This window comes from Cheilinus undulatus, linkage group 9, assembly GCF_018320785.1.
Source record: "Cheilinus undulatus linkage group 9, ASM1832078v1, whole genome shotgun sequence".
Classification (NCBI taxonomy): domain Eukaryota; kingdom Metazoa; phylum Chordata; class Actinopteri; order Labriformes; family Labridae; genus Cheilinus; species Cheilinus undulatus.
The window spans coordinates 4,479,597-4,503,108 of NC_054873.1; the positions used below are offsets into that span (position 1 = coordinate 4,479,597).

The 23,512-nt window shown below is 39.7% G+C and overlaps 1 protein-coding gene across 3 annotated transcripts in view; it reads left to right on the forward strand.

Moving 5' to 3' along the window:
* pot1 (protection of telomeres 1 homolog) overlaps positions 1-23,512 on the forward strand; it is a 140,242-nt gene that overhangs the window by 56,890 nt on the left and 59,840 nt on the right. For all 3 annotated transcript variants that reach the window (XM_041794630.1, XM_041794628.1, XM_041794631.1), the window contains 6 exons: positions 4,535-4,635; positions 13,338-13,445; positions 15,189-15,263; positions 17,384-17,510; positions 22,854-22,984; positions 23,134-23,427. In XM_041794630.1, the coding sequence (XP_041650564.1) occupies positions 4,535-4,635; positions 13,338-13,445; positions 15,189-15,263; positions 17,384-17,510; positions 22,854-22,984; positions 23,134-23,427 (836 nt within the window). The remainder of the gene's footprint in view (positions 1-4,534; positions 4,636-13,337; positions 13,446-15,188; positions 15,264-17,383; positions 17,511-22,853; positions 22,985-23,133; positions 23,428-23,512) is intronic.

A 23,512-nucleotide genomic window follows, 5' to 3' on the forward strand; every position in this document is an offset into this window, starting at 1 on the left:
GTCGTGAAAGCCTCTCAGCATAAAGTCTGTCCTGCTGTCGTAAGACTGAATCAGAGAGGTCGTGCTACACTCCACTCAAAAAGCAAGCTATTGAAAAGTGTTTTAGTTCTTTGGTAGAGATCTGACAAAGCAAAAAACTTCTGTTTTTGCAAACCTTTATCATGACAAGTGTCTTTGGTATTGTTTAAAAAATCAGTTGAAATATCAAAGCAAAATCTGTTTATTTTGGATTCATGTACAGTGTTGTGGAAAAGTATTTTCCCCTCTGATTTATTTTTCTGCATATTCGTCACACTTGAATGCTTCACAAATTTTAGCATTAGACAAAGATAACCTGAGAAAAAAAGTCAGTTTTAAAATGATTTCATTTATCAAGGGAAAAAAAAGGCTTCCAAACCTACCTGTTCCTATGTGAAAAAGTCATTCCCCCCTAAACCCAATTACTGGTTGTTCTATCCTTGATGAGAAGCAAGCATTTTGCCATGAGTCTTTCACATCACTGTGGAGGAATTTTGTCCTACTCCTCTTTGCGGAATTGTTTTAATTCAGCCACATTGTAGGATTTTCCAGCATGAACGGCCTGTTGAAGGCCATGCCCCAGCATCTCAATCAGATTTAAGTCCAGACTTTGGGTGAATCCCATTTCTACCCCTTAGCCCTTATCTTAGCCCTACCTCTTGGTTTTGCGTGTTCACGTCAGGTGAAGTGGTGTCCCAATTCTCTTTTGAATCAAGGGGTAGGGCAAAGGGCCAAAGGCTATATAGCCCTTGAAACGAAGATTTTTGAGGACCACGCTTTAAACCAAGGGCTATGATGAATTTCCCCTCCATGCACTGCATTCAGTTGCGAAATGGCACAACAGACTACGAGGTGCATAAATGAAAAAATATTTTTGGCAAAATGATTATAGAAAAGACAACAATTTTATGTTCTCATATATTCAATCTTTAGCCACTGAGGATTGAAGTTTATTGTATTTTTGTGTCCACACATGTAACGAGGGCTGTTAATTGTATAAATAAGTGGATAAGATTGACACAGTATGAACGAGACGGTCGAAGCTTTATAGTCATCTCCGATGACGCCGCTGTTTATTGGCAATGTGTGATGATGAACTGCATGTTATGTTTTTCTTTAAAACATGAAAGACACGTGGGTCTGTTGAACTTTACTTTTTAATGTCTCCGTATAGCAGGAAAGTAAACACATAAAGCCAGTTTCGTCGTCTTCTACTACTCACTTGCATTATCTAGTATTGGCAATATATGTAGCTCACAGGTCTAAACATTACCTTGGTGCCACCTAGTGGCTACACTGCAATCAAGTGGTGTCTCATTTCTTAGGGGAATGTTTTCACCCCTACCCCTTACCACTCTGTTTCAAGGGGCAAGAGGAAGGGGTGGACGAAGGGGTAGGGCTAAGGGGAATGGTTAAGGGGTAGTGATGGGATTGGCCCTTTGACTAGACAACTCCTAAACCTTCTTTTTTCAGTCCATTCAGAGGTGGACTTGCTGGTATGTTTCAGTTTGTTTTCCTGCTCCATAACCCAAGAGTGCTTGATCTTGAGGTCATGGTTCCATCAAATACAGCAAGGGGTCCAGGTCCTGGTCCAGACCACCACACTGACACCACCATGTTTGACTGTTGGCATGTTTTCTTTTTATCAAATGCTGTGTTATTTTTACTCCAGATGGAATGGGCCGCACATCTTCCTAAAAGTTTTACTTTTGTGTCATCAGTCCACAGAATATTTCTCCAGAAGTCTTGGGGATCATCAAGATGTTTCTTGGCAACTGTGGGATGAGCCTTTGTGTTCTTTTTTGTCAGCAGTGATTTTGGCCTTGGAACTCTCTCATGATGCAGTTTTTGCCCAGTGTCTTTCTTATGGTTGAGTCATGAACTGTGACCTTAACTGAGGCCAGTGTGGACTGCAGGTCTTTGGATGTGGTTCTGGGTTCTTTTGGGACCTCCTGGATGAGTCGTCATTGCACTCCTGGAGTCATTTTGGTTGGGGTGACCACTCCTGGGAAGGTTGACCACTGTTCCCAGTTTTCTCCATTTGCGGATAATGGCTCTGACTGTGGTTCCCTCGAGCCCCAAAGCCTTGGATTTGGCTTTGTGACCTTTTCCAGACTGATAGATTTCAATCATTTTGTTTCTCATTTGTTCTTGAATTTCTTTGGATCATGACATGATGCGTTTCTTTCTGAGATCTTGTAGCCTACTTCACTTTGTCTGACAGCTTCTATTTAAGTGATTTCTTCATTCAACAAATCTGGCGGTAATCAGGCCTGGGTGTGGCCAGTGAAACTGAACTCAGCTTTCCAAGAACTGTGGTTAATCACAGTTGGGGGCAATTCATTTTTCACATAGGGCCAGATAGGTTTGGATTTTTTTCCCCTTAATAAATAAAATCATCATTCAGAAACCGCATTTTGTATTAACTTGGGTTGTCTTTGTGAGATACAGTCATGGACGAAAATAATGGCACCCCTGGAATTTTTCCAGAAAATGCATAATTTCTCCCAGAAATTATTGCAGTCAACAAATGTTTTTGGTATACACTTTTATTGCCTTTATGTGCATTGGAACAATACAAAAAATCCGAAGGAAAAAAGACAAAACTGACATGATTTTACACAAAACTCAAAAAATAGGCCTGACAAAATGAATGGCACCCTCAACTTAATATTTGGTTGCACAACCTCTGAAAAAAATAACTGAAACCAGTCACTTCCTGTAACCATCGACAAGCTTCTGACACCTCTCAACTGGAATTTTGGAGCACTCTTCTTTCGCAAACTGTGCCAGGTCTCTCAGATTTGAAGGGCGCTTCTTGCAACTGCAGTTTTGAGATCTCTCCATAGGTGTTCAATGGGATTTAGATCTGGACTCATTGCTGGTCACTTCAGAACTCTCCAGCTTTGTCTCCAACCATTCCTTGGTGCTTTTTGAGGTATGTTTGGGGTCGTTGTCCTGCTGGAACACCCATGACCTCTGACACAGACCCAGCTTTCTGACACTAGGCCCTACATTGTGGCCCAAAATTTTTTGATAGTCTCAGATTTCATGATTCCTTGCACACAGTCAAGGCACCCAGTGCCAGAGGCAGCAAAATAACGCCAAAACATCCTTGAATCTCCACCATGTTTGACTGTAGGTACCGTGTACTTTTCTTTCTAGGCCTCGTTCCATTTTCTGTAAACAGTGGAATGACGTGCTTTTCCAAAAAGCTCTACCTTAGTCTCATCTGTCCACAAAATGTTCTCCCAGAAGGATTGAAGCTTACTCAGGTACATTTTTGCAAACTCCAGTCTGGTTTTTTATGTCTCTTTGTCAGCAGTGGGGTTCTCCTTGGTTTCCTGCCATAGCGCTTCATCTTATTCAGATGGCCATGTATGGTCCAAGCTGACACTTTTGCACCCTGAGTCTGCAGGACAGCCTGAACTTGTGTGGAAGTTGACTGAGGATGTTTATCCACCATTCCAACTATCCTGCGTTGCATTCATTTGTCAATTTTTCTCTTCCATCCATGTTCATGGAGATTAGCCACAGTGCCATGGGTTATAAACTTCCTGGTTATATTACACACAGTGGACAACGGAATTTGAAGATCTCTGGAGATGGTCTTGAAACCTTGAAATTGTTCATATTTTTCCACTATTTTGCTTCTTAAGTCCTTAGACAATTCTGGGCTCTTCTTTCTCTTCTCCATGCTTGGTGTGACACACACAGGCACACAACACAAAGGTTGAGTCAACTTTTAGACATTCTAACTGGCTTCAGGTGTAATTTCTAGATTGCCAGCACCTATTACTGCCACAGGTGAGTTTAAATGAGCATCACATGCTGGAAATAAAATGATTTAGCCACAGTTTTAAAAGGGTGCCAATAATTTTGTCTGGCCCATTTTTTGAGTTTTATGTAAAATTGTGTCAGTTTTGTCTTTTTTCTTCTGTTTTTTTGTGTTGTTCCAATGCACATAAAGAAAATAAACATGTGTATACCAAAAACATTGATAATTGCAACAATTTCTGGGAGAAATGGTGTATTTTCTGGAAATATTCCAGGGGTGCCAATAGTTTCGTCCATGACTGTATTAAAATTGGTTTGATTATCTAAAACATTTAAGTGTAATAAATATGCTAAAAAATCAGGAATCAGAAAGGGGTCAAATACTTTTTCACGGCACTGTAGCTGTAAACGCCTTTAAGGGCTGAAATTAAAAGCAGTCCTAAGAGAGACAGATGGACACTGAGACATCCATCAGAGAAACACTGGTACTGATCCCAGCTAACATGTCATCAGACTAGGACCAGGTCAACTTAAATGCATCAGTGAGACAGAAAAGGTTATGTAGTTACAGTTATTCTGTGTCACATTCAACTATTTAACTCCCCCGGATGTATCAGCTGAAGCCGGATTAAAACAGAAATAAATGTGAGGACACATGCACACAGACGCGCTGTATTTTGAATCTTAAATTTGACTGAATCTGCATTCAACACCTGGTTTTTTATATTTGTTTTTACAGAAGAAGATTCCCAGCCAAACACCTCCTCTCAGCCATCGTCCATTAATGTTGTCTTAATGGGAGCGCTGGCCAAGGACTTCAACCAGGCTGTCAATCAAGGGGTATGTTCACTATTAAAGTAACAATGTTCAGGCCTGTAGCCAGCCTGGTAGTGGAGGGTGTTCTGTTTTTTTTTCAATGAGTGGCCTCTTCTAATTTTTACGCTTATTTTTTGGAAAATTATTTTGAGCTACAGGTGCATCCCAAAAAAATTTGAATATCATTTAAAAGTTCATTTTTTCCTGTGATGTACATCAGAAAGTTACATTTTCTTATATTCCATGGTCATGTCATACAAAGTAAAAAATTCCAAGACTTTTTTTGTCTTAATCTTGATCTTGATTACGGCTTACAACTCATGAAAAAGTGCTGAACCAGTTTTTTTTTTTTTTTTAAGATATTTTAAGATTTATTTATGGGCATTTTCGTGCAACCATTAGCTAGAGGAGGACAGTAGATAGAGTCGGAAACAGGGTCAAGAGTTGGGGAGAGACATGGGGTAAAGGGCCTCAGGCCGCATTTGAACCCAGGCCTCCCGCGTACATGGGGAGCGCCATTAACCACTAGGCCGCCTGCTCCCCGGCCTGACTATTTTCCAGAGGACAATCATTGTCAGGTAAGCCGCAGAAGGTCACTGCTGAAAGAGCGGGCTGCTCTCTATCAAAGCAGATTCATGAAAGTTGACTGAAGAGAAAAGTTTGGCAAGAAAAGGAGCACAAGCAACGGGGATGAGCTCAGCCTTCACAGGATTGTCAAGCAAAGAGGATTCAAGAACTTAAGGGAGCTTCACAACGGCTGGACCGAGACTGGAGTCAGTGGATCAAGAGTCACCACACAGACAGGTCCAGGAAATGGGCTGCTTTGTTTTCAGTGTAAAGCCACTCCTGAACCTGCCCACAGTGAGACCAAACTTCCCAGAAACTGGTTTGCTGACCAAGGCATTGTTTAATTGGTTGGCCTACTGGTCTGACCTGACCCCCATGATAGACACCACACTCAACAATCCAGACCAGCTGAAGGCTGCTATCAGAGCAACCTGGGCTTTATAATACCCCAGCAGAGCCATGGACTGATCGGCTCCATGACATCATATAAGCATGAATTGTACTGGGTGCATAAATGAGTAACATTCTCCTGAAGGTGAACATTTCCGTTCCATAAATCCATTTTGGACTGATGTTTGTGATTGTCTAATATTTTGAGGGAGCAGACTTTTGATTTTTGTGAGCTGCAAACTGTAATCATCAACTTTAAACAATAAAGATATTCAAAGTTTTGAGATGCACCTGCACTGAGCTGAGCATAACAGTAATTGACCTCTAAAATGCACTGAGTTCATCCTTGATCCTGGGTGAACATTTGTGCAAAATGTGAGGACAGTTTTTCTTAAGATATCCTGTAAACAAGAATAGCCAGAACAGATGCACCTACATATGGACAGACAGCCTGAAAGCCGGAAAGCCTCAGACCCTGGCTGCTGCATGGGGGTATAAAAAGTGCTAGAAACTGACGATTTCACTTTAAAAGTGAATTTCTGAGCAGAGGTTGAAATCCTCTTTTTTCATCCATGGAGAACAAGGTCATAACTTTAGTCTGAGTGTGAAACCAATCATGACTTCCTATTTCTCTGGGCAGCTTAGCACGATCGTGGCGTGTGCTGGTGGGGAAGGTTGTGTGTTGAATAACATCATAACTACTACAGCGATTTCAAGGCTAGGTGATTATTTTAAACTGGACGGTTCTGCTGATTAATCCTGTATTTCTCATGTGCTTTCCTCTTTTTCCTTTTGTTTCACTAACAGCAGCAGCTCAGCATTTCTCATCAGGATAAATAATGAATCCTTAAAGGTTTTTTATTATTATTATCATAAACCCTTTTGGCTTTTCCCCCCTCTCCCACACAATGGGATGTGTTTTATTTTCAGGCCTGTGTCACTACCTTTAAAACACACAGATCTATGGATCATCTGAATCTTTCTTTAGCTTATGAAGACCTGCTGTAGTGATGGTGATGATTCAGAATGATGCCGTCTGGCTGCTGAAGCAAAATCACAGTTTGGGTTATTCTCAGATTTCTATTCATATCGTGCCTGTTTGTTTATTTGTTTGTGCTTGTGTGTGCGTGTTTCTTGTTTGCTGGGACTGTAAGTTCTCAATTATCTGCACAGAGATCTGGATATTTTTAGGGAAACTCTATTATTAGGGATGAATATGTATTTTCTTACTCTGTTTCGTGTTACACGTGCATATTCTCATTTTCAGCCTGAGAGCAGAGACTGAACTCGATATAAACTCAGCATGATTTTCTCACACATGACTATTTTGGTACAGACATTAACCTCTGAAATTCATTCACCAAACCAAATTTATCTACCTGCATTTGGCACTTTTCTGGTGTAGATTTCAGACCCTGGATTGAATGTTTATTCCCAGTTATAGGTTTCCTTAACCCAGCACGCAGACTCACAGGCACACAGAAAGCTAATTTAAAGAAAAGTGCAATACTAAGAAGGTAGACCTGACAGATGATTCTGTTTTAATTGCAGAAGTTTGATATTTAATCTTGATTAATCACTTTTAATTGCATGCTTGAGTTCCCTTATTTTGCATTTAAAACATATTTTTAAGTCCATATTGACAGTGTTAAGCTAGTCCTACTACTCTGCTGATTTTTTTTGTCAAACAAATGCAGAGAGATCTATTTTATGTTGACTTTTAGATCAGTTATTTAAATTAGTGCTGAACTGCTGCAGCAGTGTGGCCTGAAACCATATATTTTCTGAAATACTGGGTTTATTTCCACTTTCTGAGAGGATTACACAGCTACTCGTAAAGAAACTCAATGATTCTATTTAGGGAGCAATTTATGTTTAATGGAAAAGCTGTGGAAATTAATCCAAGATAACTCTGATTACTCACTGAAGTTCAGTGATTCTGGTTAATGTCTCTGCCCCAGGTATATCACTAACCTTTTAACTCCCTATTTCCCTGCACGCATGTTGAGATCCTCAGGCAAAGGTCTTTTATTTGTGCCAGAAGCTCGGCTGAAAACTAAGAGGGACAGAGCATTTTCAGTCCGGGTACCAATGTTCTGGAACAACCTACCTGAGGAAATCAGGTCAGCTGACTCTGTGCTTTCCTTTAAGTCACTTAAATATATATATATATATATATATATTTTACTGGAGGACTTTTCCTGACTTTATGTAGAGGTTGAATATAATTTGTTTTTGAAGTTTCGGCTTTTCCTACACTTTGTATCCAAATGGGGACCTAGCTAGTGTGTAAACCAAACTGTTTCTATGGAATTTACAGATTTTGATTTGATCTGTTGTGCGTGTTTCATAATTTATAAAACACTTTGTAACGTCTGTTTTGAAAAGTGCATTATAAATAACGTTTATTATTATTATTGTTATTATTATTATTATTATTATTATTATTACTGGGAGGAGACCCCGGGGAAGACCTAGGACACGCTGGAGAGACTATTTCGCTTGGCTGGCCTGGGAACGCCTTGGGATCCCCAGGAAGAGCTGGACGAAGTGGCTGGGGAGGGGGAAGTCGGGTCTCCCTGCTTAGGCTGCTGCCCCCGCGACCCGATCTCGGATAAGCGGAAGAAGATGGATGGATGGATGGATTATTATTATTATTATTATTATTATTATTATTATATAATTTGACAGCATTTGCACTTTTCAGGAGTTCACATTTATGACTTTCTCTGTTTCATAAAGTTTTTGAAAATATTATTTTGAAAACTTCTGGTGAAATTGTTTGTTTACCACAGTTGTCCTCTCTTCGATAAATCCTCCCATTTCTTCCGAAGCTGAATCTTGCACAGTCCCCTCCAAAAATATTGGAACGGTGGGCCCAATGCCTTTATTTTTTGCTGTAGACTAAAACTATTTGGGTTTGAGACAAAAAGGTGAATATGAGACATTAGATCAACATCTCAGCTTTTATTTCCAGGTATTTTGATCAGGATAGGATACACGACTGAGAAGACATAGAAGACATCTGTGATTATTTGAGTAATCAGTGGTTGTATTTGAACCCAGGAGCAGAGCCGGAGACAGTAGAAAGCAGTTAAAATGTTCAATTGAGGGGAAACCTGGGAGTAAGGGAGGGGGAATCCAAGGTCCAGGGAGTGCGAGAGGGATCCGGGGAGACGTGAGGACTGCAGGCGTGAGGGTAGGCGGTGGAGGCTGTGAGAGAGTCCGGTGCAAGAGTGTGGCACTGACGGCACGTGGATGCACTGGAAAAGGTGAAGAGAGAGCAGGGTTAGTAACAGGTCACTGGAGCACATAGAGATCTCAAAAAATACTTAAATAGTGTTAGCTGAGTCGCTAGAGAGCCAAGATACCACTTAGGAGCGGGAATACTCTGGCGCTGGAGATGACTCTGAGCAGAGCCTAAGAGTGCGCGGTGACTGCAGTGATAGAGTGCAGGTGCGTAGTTGCCAGGGGAAATCAGTGCCGGTACACCCAACCTCTGTGAAGATAACAGAAACACTCCAAGCAGGAAACAGTTCCCAGGAAGTTAACAAAATAAAACTAGAAAATGTGCAATCACCACAACATAATTTGTTTATTAAACAGGTTTTATGCTTCTATGCCTTCAGAGAATGCAGTGATTATAATTTTGTAAAATACTGCCTGTTTCTTCAAATATATATACAGTGCTTAGAAAATTTATTAGACCACCTGTCATATTTGTCTCAGAGACCATCCAACATCATGAGGTGCTTTAATACGGACTCTGTCATTTTCAGTGAGCTCTCCACAATTTACCATTTTGAACAGGAATGAGGGATTTCAAACTGAATTCACCCAGATTTGAGCTGGCTCACTGGGCTTTTCTGAGAAGTCACAAATTAATCAAGCATAACATTCAACCACTAAAACTAAGTTTTCTGTTCAAGAATGCAAGAAAATAACTATAATTTGAAATATTAATCAAGAAATATTAATGTGCTTTACAATTTTTCAGTTTTTTTGTAAATTAGTCAATTTGAAAATTCATGGATAACAATAATATTAAAAAAAATATAAAAATATTTTAGCATTAAAAATATCATTTGGGTTAAAGATCTTCTACATATTGGTGTATTAGCCATTGCAGAAACATAAAAAATGATTTTGGTAATTACCAATGCTGTTAATTTAGGGCAGCTGTGTATAAAAATATATATATATATAAAGATCTGTAAAAAAATAATGGTGTCTTGTAAGCCCATTTGGGCTGGGCATATTGTTTATGCATGACACAACAATAAATTTAATCAATCAATCTATATATATATATATATATATATATATATATATATATATATATATATATATATATATATATGCCCATTTATCTTTGATTTATTCATACACCTCATATTAGTGTCTGCATCTCTGAATATTTAAAGTCAGTACAATTTAGATTATCCCAGATGAGCTATCAGAAAGCAGAATATGATGATGATAATGATGATGTATGTTACAGTGAAGTTAGTGATTGTTCCATTTTCCTACACATCTGTTCATGCTGATGATTTGAATACTCTAAATTAAAAGGTTTAGTTGTAATTTTCTCTTTTATTGGGCACTTTAAGTGATAAAATTTAGAAATGTACACTTCGTTTCAGAAACTTTGTTCTGACGATTTCTTTGACACTTCTCGTTTCATATCCTCCCATTTTACTGCCGCAACTACATCTGGCACAGACAGTTAACCAGCTGAGGAATTATTCACGTCATTCATCCTAACATGTTTAAGTCAGTTAACAGTGTCCTTGTCAAACAGAAGAGTTTAGAGAAGTTTCCTTCCTCTATCTGGCTCCTTTGAGCCTGAGAGGTTTGAGTAAAAGAGCTAAAAGCCTTTTTTTAATGATGAATATTCATGTGATGCTGATGAGATGATATTTTCATTAAAACAAGGCTGAGCTATTTGGAACTCCTGTCTGTGGAAACAGTGTTTTTATGGATCATAACGGCTTTGTTTAAAACAAGGTAATGAGCTGAATGGTTCATTTGATGTGCTGATAAGTAGGACATCAATCTGAGCTCATTTACATACAGTGTGATTAAAGAAATGTGTGCTTATGTGGGTCAATTTCTCCTGAATATGAGAACCGTTTTTTCTATTTAACTGGAACTAACAAAACTATAATAACAGCAATATGTCAGGAAATGTGATACACATGTCATTCTAAGGTCAAAGTTTTCAGAAAATTCCCTTTGTGCTCAAAGGATTTACATCAGTCATTAAAATCAATATTATTGGTCATTTGTTTTGAGTAATGTTAGCCTACTGATCACTCTCCCACACTCAGCCATCTTTCTTTAAACCTAAATCCCCTTTTTTTCCCATAATTTTGGGTTAAAATGGCAGAAAGGACATAAAGTGTTGGAATTTCTCCCGAAGGTTCTTTCAGCATACAAAAGAAAACCTAACTTTAATGTTTACAATAGCAAAAGTATGCATGCTGTTAAAGTCAACTCAGTAAATCTGCGTATTTGCTGTAGTCAATCTTAACCCTTAAGACATCCAAGGGACATTTTGTGCCATTCAGTTGTTTGGTTATTTTACTTTTTAAGCCATTTAGGCTGTGTTTAATGAATCTAGTTCAAATTTGCAGAAGGATATTCATAAAAAAATAGAGTTTTTGTCTCCTTTAATTTGCCTAAATGGCTAAGCTATGCAAAAACCGACACATTTGTCCCTAAGGACAAAAAATGTCCCATTTAAACCATTGAAAATGACATTTCTGATCCCGTATTTATCTGACAGTATCTAATACATTCCTTTTTGTTAAGAGTTTATTTTGGACTGCAAGCTTTGAATTTTTAATTTTGATACGTTTTATTTGACCACCAGATGACACTACTTTTTCCCATTCAAAGCATGCTGTGAAATTTCCCACTTTTTACAGTTTTCTGCAAGGGTGCCTTGATACTGAGATAAGTGTGTGTTGCTGTGCGTATCTTCAATAACTGATGGAACACAGTCACAGGATGGAGAGACTGCTCCGGAACATTAGGGTCAGTGAAGAGGGAGAGAGATGTGACAGAGTTAACACAGCGGCAGGATCAACAGTGGTAGAATTTTTGAGAGGCACCTGGCTACAGACGTCAGAGTTCCATAAATGCATGCACACATAAACATGGTGTCTCTGAAACTATTGAAAATGAATGTTCTGTATGCCACTTTCTTTAGCTTTTTATTTTCACTGTATTTATTGTTTGTTGTGAATCATATGAGAGTGTTTGATTTGAAACAAAGTTTTGCTGCCATTCTTGGTCAGGTCTCTCATGGAAAAGAGATCACTAAACTCAGTGGGACTAAAGAAATGACTGAAACAAAAATCAAAACCTAAAAATCTCTCTAAAAAAAAAAAACAGAAAATAATGAGAGCCTCATGTCAGCTGCCGAGCAGCATCTCTCTTTCCATGCCAGTATTACTGCTCTATAGCAGTGTTATTTTGGCAGCTATTTTTAATTTTAGTTGAAGTCTTTTAAAGAAATGCATTTTAGTTTTAGACCCATTTTAGTCATTTCTACCCTTTTAGTTTTAGTCTAGTTTTAGTTGACGATAACTCAAAACATTTTAGTCTAGTTTTAGTCCATAAATAGTTCAAGCATTTATTCTCTTGCCTAAATCTGGTACCAAATCATGGTAGTGTGTACTCTGCACCCTGCCAAACCTGGAGTCCCTGCTGTCTCCAGCTGAGAGGCAGAATAGATACAGATGCATTGCATTTTGACAGATTTACCCACAGTGGAGAAATATCACGGATTTTGAATGTCCAATGAAAACTACATAACATTTTAGTCTAGTCTTAGTCACCTTGACAAAAACTAAACTTAGTTTTTTTCAGTTTGAGTCATCACAGATCTATTTTTGTTAGTGTTAGTCTAGTTTTTGTCATGGAAAAACAGGCTGTCGACAAAGTTTTAGTTACAGTTTTGGTCGACAAAATTTACACTGCTCTATAGTACTTTAAAAGCAGCTGCATGTTCTCACACTGACCGTGGATGTTAGCAGAAGTGAAGTCTAAAGGATCGACTTTAACTGTTGTTTCAAAGAACACTGATCCCAAGCTTGGCCCCTCTTCATGTTTTTGGTCTTCTGGAGTGACAGCCGGCCTCCTGCAGCTCCTTGAACTTCACAAAGTGACTCTGAATCATGTTTGCTGCAGCGCTGTGTGCCAGTTTACTTCCAGTCCACCCTGACGCTGTCACATCTGTACACAACAGCAGCTGTGATGTTGTTTACAGGGCGCTGATCCTTCCTTTGACCTGGACGGGGACAGTGAACACATCAGGGATAATCCTGCTGTCAGCAGCATCTCTCTGTGTTCTTTGGTTTCCCAACAGCGGTGTCTTGATGGATCTCAGAGCACAGGAAGTCATGGCAGCCTGAGCCGGCGTGCTCGGCTGTAGATCACAGAGTTGTTGTCAGACTGCGTGTCTCTGTAACGTGATTATTCAGACTATCTGCTGTCCCTTTGTCAGCCCTGAGTGGAGGCTTTGAATCTGTCTCGGGGGCACTTGACATGCCAAACAAAAGACAATCTCCACTTTTCACACTGGCTTATCATCGGCGGCTTGTTGTGACGTCTTATTTAACGTCTCCCAGGATGCAACATCTGCTGCTTCAATCTGTCCTCCCTTTGGGAAGAAAGATGTAAATTTATCCTTCTTTGCTCTCTCAGTTTTAATCCCTGATTTCTCTGCTTGTTGTTGATGATCTTGTGTTTTTTTCCTGCAGGATGTGGTGGTGCTTTCTGGATTCACTGTGGGCAAATCTCCAACAGTTAATATGGACAGGCTGCACCCATATAACCTGCTGCTGTCAGGAGATGATGCCAACATCTACGTGAGAACTTTAATCTGCTTAGTATTATGTTCTCTATGAATGCATTTATGAGTCCAGACTCTTTCTTCCTGTGTGTTTTTCACTGTTTGCTTGCACCGTGAGAGTTCAGGACCGAAGCAACATGCACGCTTGGAGTCAGCGTAAAGGTTATCAATCAAATTCTGATTCAGACAACACAACAGGACTGAAAGACTGAATCAGTCTACTTGGAGCTAACCCTGATGTAGTGTTTGCTTGTGCTCTGCTGGCATCAAAGGCCAATCAAAATATTTGGATAGGCAGAAATGCATTTTTAAGCATATATCTAATGTCAATTCCCCACCACAGAAAAGCTAGATTCGTTTTAAGTATCCTTAATCAGTTGAGATCTTCAAATTTGAGGATTTGTTTGGGGACTTTTATTTAGAGCAGACAGGAAAGTGGATAATGTAGTAAGCTGAGGAGAGAGAGAGAGAACAAGAGGAATGAAACAAAAGTTGTGTGTACATACTGCGGGGATGAACTGTCCTTACTCTGAAGTACGAGTCTGAAGTACCACCTCCGGGCAAAACACATCTTTGCTAATGTTAGCAAAGACACTAACAACAATAACAACACTTTCATTGTTATACTCCACTCTGCTGCTGTGAAGTGTTGATTATTTTTCAGGATTGATGAACCTGATGATGATTTAAATATTTTGGCATGTAATAAATGTAAAGTACAGTATAGGAGTGTGCATTTATGTTGTAAAAGATTAGATTGTTGATGTTTGGGTGGTAATGTGGCACTGTCCATGGTGCTGGCTGATAGCTGTGACTTAAAGAGAGGAGAAAGATTGTAAACAGCTCTTTCTACTCTCTTGTAGATATTTTGAGTGATTAATGTGCTGCTCTGGTATGTCCTTCGGGTTATTTTGTAAGAAATTAATATATGCCAGATAAATTCCCCTCTATAAATCCCTCTGATTACTAGAAACACAAAGAGGCTTTTTTCCAATAAAGACAGCCAATCAAAATGGTCAGCTAGGAAAGTCCATTATTAAAGACCACTGAGAAAACACATACATATACATAACAATGAGAAAACTTTTAAACTGGTACATTTTAAAACATGTTTTAATCAAAACCTGGACCCTCAGATATCTGTTCTCTCTCAGTATCTATGTCTGAACCGAGGCATCACAGCTTCAAAACCAGTTTCTGTCTTCCTGCAGGCCAACATTCTGTTAGAGCATGTTCTATAAATGGGAAATGACTCATCTTCTAACGTATCTCACACCACGTCAACATTGGAGAGACAAATAAAAACAACACCATCACCTGCAGACATGTCTCTGCTCACCTGCAGATGAATTTTATGTCGCTCTGATATTTTACCTCCTGGCTCAGCTGCGACATCTCACAAGGTTTCTCACATTTAAAGCAGAAACAAACATCTCAGAGCTGTGGACGTATCCAACTGTGACATTTGCAACTTTAAAAAACTTTACTTCTAGAACATTTTAGTCATCTTTAAAGCCTTTAATAAAAACTAAGAAGGTCTTTTTTGGACATAAACTGCCTTTTTGAGACACCCTTGGCAAAATTAACGGTCTCAAATACAAGAACTGAAAATGAGTTGACATTTCAGTGATATTATTCCTCTTCTCCACTTGTCCTGTCATTTATTGCAGCTCTGGTGTCAGTATTGTCTTCTGTTGTATCTTTTCTCTGAACCTTTACGACCGTAACCTCTCCTCCTCCTCTGTCTTCCCCCCTCCAGGTCTCCCGCCTGCCGACTCCTCCTGACCCCGGACCCCAGCCAGCCGTCAAGAGGAGCTCAGCGCTCTCTGCACAGGTCAGAATGAGAGGCCAGGTTAGCTGGAGCTTACTGCAGAGGTCTTGTATCTGTCAGGAAGTTTCACACCAGCTGGTGGCTGTCAAACCGTCACATCAGCTCATCAGACGTCTGTGTCTCTGCAGGGGTTGATTCTCTGGAGAGGAGTGTAACTGTTTAATATTTTAGCGACTTTAATAGGTGATAATCATGGAGTATACATCTGCACTATACTGAAATACGTGCACCAGTTTCATCTTATTGTTGTGTAGCTCAAAAGGGATGGAATAAATCTGTGAGTTTAAAGCAAAATTGCACAGATCACATTCAGACTATTGTGATTTAAACCCAGCCTGCAGAGCACGCACGATTGTTCATTTAGGAACTCTTAGACTGATTACAGATGAATCAAACAGTAAGAGAGGCATGACTTTTATTTGTTTAAAAGCATTCAAACTGAGAAGTTTAACAGATACAACAAAGAAGCACACAAAGAATAAAAAAGACTCTTTAAAGTGGGTGATTAAGGTGTTAAACTCTTCAGAAAGCTCACTCTCCCTCTGACTTCTGATCTGTAGAACAAATGCTGGTAAAAATAAATGTTGGACAAACTGTTTTTGTCTTTTATGAGCATATGCTCATTTTCAGATCTGTGTGTATTTTTTTAAATATACCTACTGAGAAAAGAGACGAAAGCTGTAAAACTATCAGCGTCACTCATCAGACGTTTCTGAAGCTTTTAACATTTTGCAGAAATGACATTTGTTTAGGTAAATGCCAGCAACAGTGCAGCTGTTGATTATCAGTTATTTATAGTGAGAAACTTCAGATCTGCCCTCAGTTTGCCATCATCGGCCTGCAGTGTTGAAACCGAGGCGATGATGAGATCTGCAGGCTGCTTGTTCACACTAGCATGTTAGCATGGATGTCAAACAACTGTAATGTGCACACACTTAAAAAAGCATGAAGACGATTGTGTTGTCAGGCTTCATTTCACATACCACCAGCAACACTCATATCTTTTTATAGAGATTCTTTTTGAGACTGCAGCAGGATGTCATGAGGATGATTGTTACAATTAATGAGAGCCCACAACAACAGGAATGCAGAAGAGAAATAAAAGTATTACTCTGACAACGCAGACTCTGTAGGGGTGTTTGAAGAAGGCATTTGTTGAACTCAGCCAAAAGGTCGGTACACAAAAAAGGCAAAAACAAAAACAAAGGAGACGACAAAAGGCCAAAATACAGGCAGGAGGAGTCATTTATAAGGCTGCAGACAAAAGAGCATGAGAACAAGGAATCACTAGAACATGCAACACAAGGATTAAATTCAGACAATAAGGAGATGATGAGACACAAAAGGTGGGAAACATGAAGACCAGGATCTAGAAGACATTAGCAGTACCAACATCACACTGTTCAGGTGTTTTAATCAGACCTGTTCTCACAGGTGCATAAAATAATCACCTAGCCATGTAGTCTCCATCTGCAAACGTTTGTGATCCTAAATCGGTCATTCTGAAGAGATCAGTGACTTCAAGCGTGTTACTGTGACGGATGCCATCTTTGCAATAAAGCGGTTCATGACATTTCATCCCTGCTGGATATTCCACAGTTAACTATTAGTGATGTTATTAGAAGTGGAAGTGTTTAGGAGCAGCAGAAACTCAGCCACAAAGTGGCAGACCATGTAAAATCCCAGAGTGGGGTCAAGAGCTGCTAAGTTGCTAAGTGTTGGATAGGGCGGTAAAGCACACCGACTCTAGACTGTGGAGCAGTGGAAATGTGTTCTACAGAGTGAGGACACACGTTTCTCTTTTGGCGGTCAGATGGGCTAGTCTGAGTTTGGTGAATGCTGGGAGAACATTACCTGCCTGACTGCATTTTGCCAACTGTGAAGTTTGGTGGAGGAGGGATAACGGTATGGGGCTGTTTTCAAGGTTTGAGCTAGGCCTCTTATCTCCAGTGAAGGCCAATCTTAATGCCTCAGCACACAAAGACATTTTGGACAATACTATGCCTTCAACTTTGTGGCAAGAGTCAATGCCACCATGCCACATAAGTGCGGTAACATTGGCTTGCTCAATGCTAACTTGTGCTACTCATACCTCTCTTTAACTCTTTGTATTTTCCACTCAGGTGTCCAGACCAGCCAAGGCTCCAAAATACACATATGTGCAACTGGGTGACCTGAAGGCTGGACCTGCAGTGAGCGTGTACGGAGTGGTGACCTTCTTCAAACAGCCATATAAGTCCCGTGGAACAGGTGAGTATCACTCCATATAAATTTTTTTTTTCATGCTGTATAACAATAGCTATGAATGCCTTCAACATTCACGGCAATGATGGGGAAAATTCAGCCTTCATCAGCAATGTTAGATGCTGCGTTACCCCTTTCCCACCAGGCCAGTTAGGTCTGAAGATTTGGAAAAACACATCATAAAATTTAGAATTCTAATTTACTGAGGTTACATGAACACATCATATTTTCCATCTTTCAGCTCCTTTAGTTTGCTAATTAACTACAATTTAGCAGATTCCACCACAGATTTCTACACTGGATTAGTATTTTTAACAAACAGGACTTACTGCAAAGTTTTGGAGCACTTTTCAGCATTTATCTGAGCAGCTGAAGAAGAAAACTGATCTGAAGCAGCTGTTTTGTTTATTCCAAAACAAAAGTACTGACTCAGGACCAGAAAAATCCAGAACCACGGCACCAACTTTTTGCAGATATAGGTGAAAGAAACGATCTAGATTGAGGCTTGTGTTCTAACAGTGGGGCTGAGTGCTAACATCTGTGGCTAAAGGTGAGATTAGAATGCATGAATTACCAGAAAGAGCGCGTTTGTGAAAGAACAAGCTTCAAGTGAAACATTACAACAATAGAGCAAAACAAACATGCATGTTAAAGCAAAGCAGGCGGAAAAGGGGTTCAGAATGTGAGGCTGTACTTGTGCATTACAGCGCTCACCAGCTAACACATGCACTGTTCACAGTCAGAGTCACTTAAATCATCGTTTGCACCCATTCTGTTACTGCAAGGGTGTCAAACTCAAGGCTCAGGGGCCAAATTCAGCCTGTGGAACAGTTAAATCCGGCCTGCAAGATTGTAGTATTTCTGTTATAACTGGCCCATCAGTATAAGGTCTGCAGATCTCCTCATGTATAAAAATGTAAACCTATCCTTGTTGATTTTAAACATCCTTGTTAACAAAGGATATTAAATCTGAAAAAGTAAGCAGTGAAAATAATTAGAAAAGAAGTCAGGAATGTGGGAAAATGACTTAATTTGTGTTTTAATTTCCTATTTTCAACTTTGCATCTCACAATTGGGACTCAAACTTAGGATTTTGACTTTTTATTTCATACTTTGAGCATTTCAACTCATAATTTTGACTTCTCAAATAATATTTTGAGCTTTAAGATTCATAATTCTGATTTTTAAGTCATATTTTAAACTTTGAGACTCAAATTAAAATTTTAAATCATATTTTGACTTTTAAATTCATTAATGCAAATTGTATTTCATATCTTGACCTTTTAAAGTCATGATTTTGTCTTTCTTTCTAATATATTAGGCTTTGAAAATAAATATATTTCAATTTTATGTTTTGACCTTTTTGAACTAATAAATTAACTTTTCTAAGATTGTGAGCCTTTAAACTTCTCTTTATAACTTTTTAAATGTCAAAATTATTTATCATCAGTACCAAATTTTTTTTATATTTTATCCCTGGTGAAATGAGGTTGACAGTTTATGGTTAAATGTTGACCCTGCTAGGCCCTCAGGTTAGACCTGAATCCAGAATCTGGCCCCTGCTGTGATTGAGTTCGACACCCTAGTGTTACTGGATGTGAATTTCAGCACATCATAATGACTATGTCTACAAGCTTAAATGCATTGGTTGCAGCCATGTGATTGGCTGATCAGATATTTGCATTAATGTGCAGTTGAACAGGTATAAAACGTAAAGCTCATGCATGTGTAAGTGTGTAAAGGCAGAACTTCTTTATCCTGCTGAGCTTAAGAGCAGTACTGTTTCAAAGCAGGTTTCAGTCTTTTCAGCACCACGGACAGAGACATTAAGCTGTTCAGCAGCTGTGTGTGAAATTCTTTTGGATATGTGTTTAAAAATGTAAGAATGGAGCCAATGGTTGTAGCTAAACGGGATCCAGAAAGTTAAAGCACATCAGCTCTTCTGAGTGTGAAGCGTTCTGACGAGCGAGAAGTAGAGAAACTCTCTCCGAGTGATAAAAGGTGGATCAGCTCTGAGGTTTGTTTCAGCATATACCATCTCTGATTATCCCTGTAACACTCTCAGAAAGGTGTGGAGAGGAGCGAGGTGGAGGGATATATTTTCTCTTCATGTGTTGATGGTGTAATAATGAGAGTCTGGGTTTGAAAGAGCAGCTCAGGTTTAAGAGTCAGTGCTCATCATTGCACATGAAGCTGTATTAATCTAATCCTAAAATACCTCTGCATCAATGTTTGAACATTTACTACATTTCCCAATAATCCCACTGAAGCTGGTTTTAACGTTGAGGGCAGAAAATGTTGGACCAGAGGAGCAGGCAGTGTCAGAAATGTGCAAAAAAGACATGGTAACACTGATAAGATATTTATTTATTCATTGTTTGTTTGTCAGGGTCAGTGCACGATAATAAACATGGACATGTAAATGTGCCAGATTGTAGCCAATAGGCTTATTTCCATCCATAGTCCCTGGCAGGTTGATGTATACAAAGACCCACATGTAACAACACAGAAGGTGGCTGTATGACTATACTTAACTCACTGGGTGCCATTGACGTATTTCTATGTAATTTAAAAACCAACGCTTGAGTGCCATTGACATATATATATATATATATATATATATATATATATATATATATATATATATATATATATATATATATATATATATGTGTGTGTGTCAAAGTGTTTTTTTCAGCGGCTGGCACAAGGGGGCGCTCTCACGCTCCCTGTGAGCAATTTTGGGGCTTCTGGGATATGTAGTCGGAACACTACGGTCAGAAGAGACAGTAGATCAAAGCTAGAGAGATCAGAGGTGGAGACCCTGGGGTCAAAGAGCAGAGCAATCATTAGGGAGGTAATCTAAGCTTAAAGTTCTAAAATAGACGCTGGAAAAAACTTTAAACTTTTGCCTCAGAAATTGCTTACTTACTGAAAGCGACACTGAACTTACTGACAGCGAATCCAGGGATCATCATGGTCTTTTATCTTCCTATGCCGGCCAAGAGGCTAAAGAATGCCGCGAGGGCCCCCCTGTGCGTCGGAGGAAAAGGCAGCCTCTCGCCAGCTGGATGCATACAGCGATGACACTTTAGAGACGGACTTTTCCGACCCAGACTCTGAGAAATGGCTGCCATTTTTTTCCATGATGAAATAGAGAGTTTCTTCTTTCATTTGAGCTTTTTGGTGTTTTCAGAGTCATAGTACAGAATATTCTGTTGGTCTTGAAAGATGACTCAAAATGGCCAAAAACGCTGGCACAAGCCACTTTCCATTTTATAAAAGGGCTGGTACTCAATGAGTTAAGACTGATCAGGAGTAAGGTGACCATTACAGTTGGAATATAATGTAGATGGTCAAGTGCTGATGTATTATACATGATCATATGTGCTGGAGGAAATTGCACATTCACCCCCAGCCTGTTTTTTTAAAGTGCTGATATGATTGCACATAGCCATATTGTACAGACTTTGCATAAACAGATGTGTTTCTGCATGTATGCATGTGATATTGCACAGATGATGCCTACATAGATGTGTCTAAGTATGCACATATAGAGATGTTAAGATGGTTGAGCATGGCCACAATTCTGGTTTGTCCTGAGCCACGCTCTCAGACCTTTGAGACTTGCAAAGCTGAATCATTCTCTTACTGAGATAAACAGCAGACTGATCAGTCTGAGACTGGAGGTGTTAGTAATTAGGAAAAGTAAGTATCATGTAATAAAGATAAATCATCACGAAAGCAGCTAATGCTGGCCTTACACCAGAAGACTTTGCCAAAACTTGTACAAGACTTTAAAAAGACTAACATCTAAGACCCTCTCACATCCAAAGACAATTTCTCAGCAAGTTGCTGAGTTTTAAAAGGGATATTTTGGGAGATCCCGAGCATGGGTTTACATTTTCCACACCTAAACCACCAGGTAACTCGGGAGCTCTACTACTCATAACTTTAGAACAAAGTTTCTCTTCAGCCTGCTGACTCTCCATCTGTAGAAGTTCTTCTTCGATGTACTCCGGTTCATACAAATATCCTCTCGTATCCACAGTAAACAGCACATCATCATCACTTGAGTCAAAATTGCTCATAATATCTTTGTTTTGGCTTGGTGTGGTGTTATTAGCCCTGTAGAAGCCCACAGACCCACACAGCTGATCAGAGGATATCAGTGCGTGGCGGAAGAAGACAAAATGCTGAAAGCTGCATCGTGAATTAGTGCCTGACACAGAGGGGGTTTTGGGAGAAATCAGGTGCTTTGTATGTTTCCCACACAGCGTACAGGCAAGCCAACATATTATCTTGGCCCATTTTTCTGTAAAACTCGTTAAACTACGCAGATAAAATGCTCCCATCTACAGCCACTATGCTGCCGATCTCTCTGAGCTCATAATAACCACAGGAGCAACTTTCACGGAAATCCTAATGCCACTACTATAGCCAAGCACCTCATACAATCCAACTTCAAATACCCCGAAACATCCCTTTAATCACAGACTAAGATTTTGCAAAGACCAGGAGTCACTAACTACGCGACGAGAATGGGATTTCTTTTGAGATTATTTCCCATCATGCAGCTGGTGGAAATTCCCAACAACAACAACATTTGGGCAGAAAACAAGATGAGGAAGGAGATGAAGATCACATATGAATTAATATCTCTTATAATCTGATGTTTTTAATTCATTTACAGAGTAGAAAGAAAGGGAAAATTAAAAACCAAAGCAACTTTACAAAGACTAAAGAACTTTCCCGGACATACTTCAGAATAAAAGCACCATATGAAATCATGGATTGCCTCACCACAGAAACAAACTGATGGGGCTTTTACTTTGGAAAAACCCCATTGGTTTACCGTATCTGTCATGTCAGCCTGGAATGAGTATGCAGACAAGAAAGCGGTGCAGAGATCTGACTGCACCTCTGAGCAGAGAAGTTTCTCACAAACAACACTAGCTCCCATTGATTGTGGGAGATGTTTGTCATGACTGTAGGAAGGCTGCCGTAAAACAGCTTGGATTGAGTCTTATGGCCACTTTAAACCTAACTGATATCACAAGAGCACTCTGCAACTTTAGCAAGACTCCCATGATATAACTCCTACTTCAGAAGTTTGTCTGCAAATTTAAAAAAGCCTAAAAAGTGGTAAGGTGAAAGGCCAGTGTAACTGTCCAGCCTTTGCAACTTTCCTGTGAGAGAAGACCGCCTGTACTTCTGAGTCGCAGCCAAATTATTATTTGAATTAATATAGAAATTCTTCTTCTTCATGTCCTTCGTAACACCTAATACGGGACCCTTTTTTTGAACTGACTAGGCTACTTTAGGCCCATTTCTTTTTTCTACCCACAGATTTCTGCTCCATCCTGAAGATTGCTGATCAGTCCAAAAAGGAGATTCTCTGCAAAATCTTTTGTAAGAAGCTGGAGGACCATCCCAAAATCTTTCGAGTTGGAGACATCGTCCGCTTACATGGAGTCAAGGTTTGAATCCTGATAATCAAAAATATCGGATTTTCACATTTTGAAGGCCATACCTTTAGAACCAAAACTCCCAAACCCACTAAATTAGTTGTCAAACTAAGATAATGTCATTAATAACACATTTCTGTATTCCATGTATGTTTCCACAGCCTCACTCCTACAAGAACTCCATTGAGCTGCTCAAAACCTTTGGTTTCTCTGCATTGACATTTGATGGAGTGGTTGGCAGACCCATAGAGCCACGCACCTCCAGCAGCTCCTTCCACTTTGACCAGGAGGACCAGCAGCGGGTGGAGGAGCTGAGGTCCTGGGCTGCAGGTCAGGGTTTCCTCCCTCCAGTGTCCCCCATCACTCTGTCAGCTGTTGAACCCAAACATTACTTTGACCTGACCTGCCAGCTGCTGGCCAAAGCTCCCATCGACACCACCTGTGTCCTGTTGAGGGTAAGAGCATCAGTTGTAGAGGAGCCATGCACTGCCTCACATTAGATAAACAGACCTCAGTGCTGAAAAGGAAGTACCTTAGCCA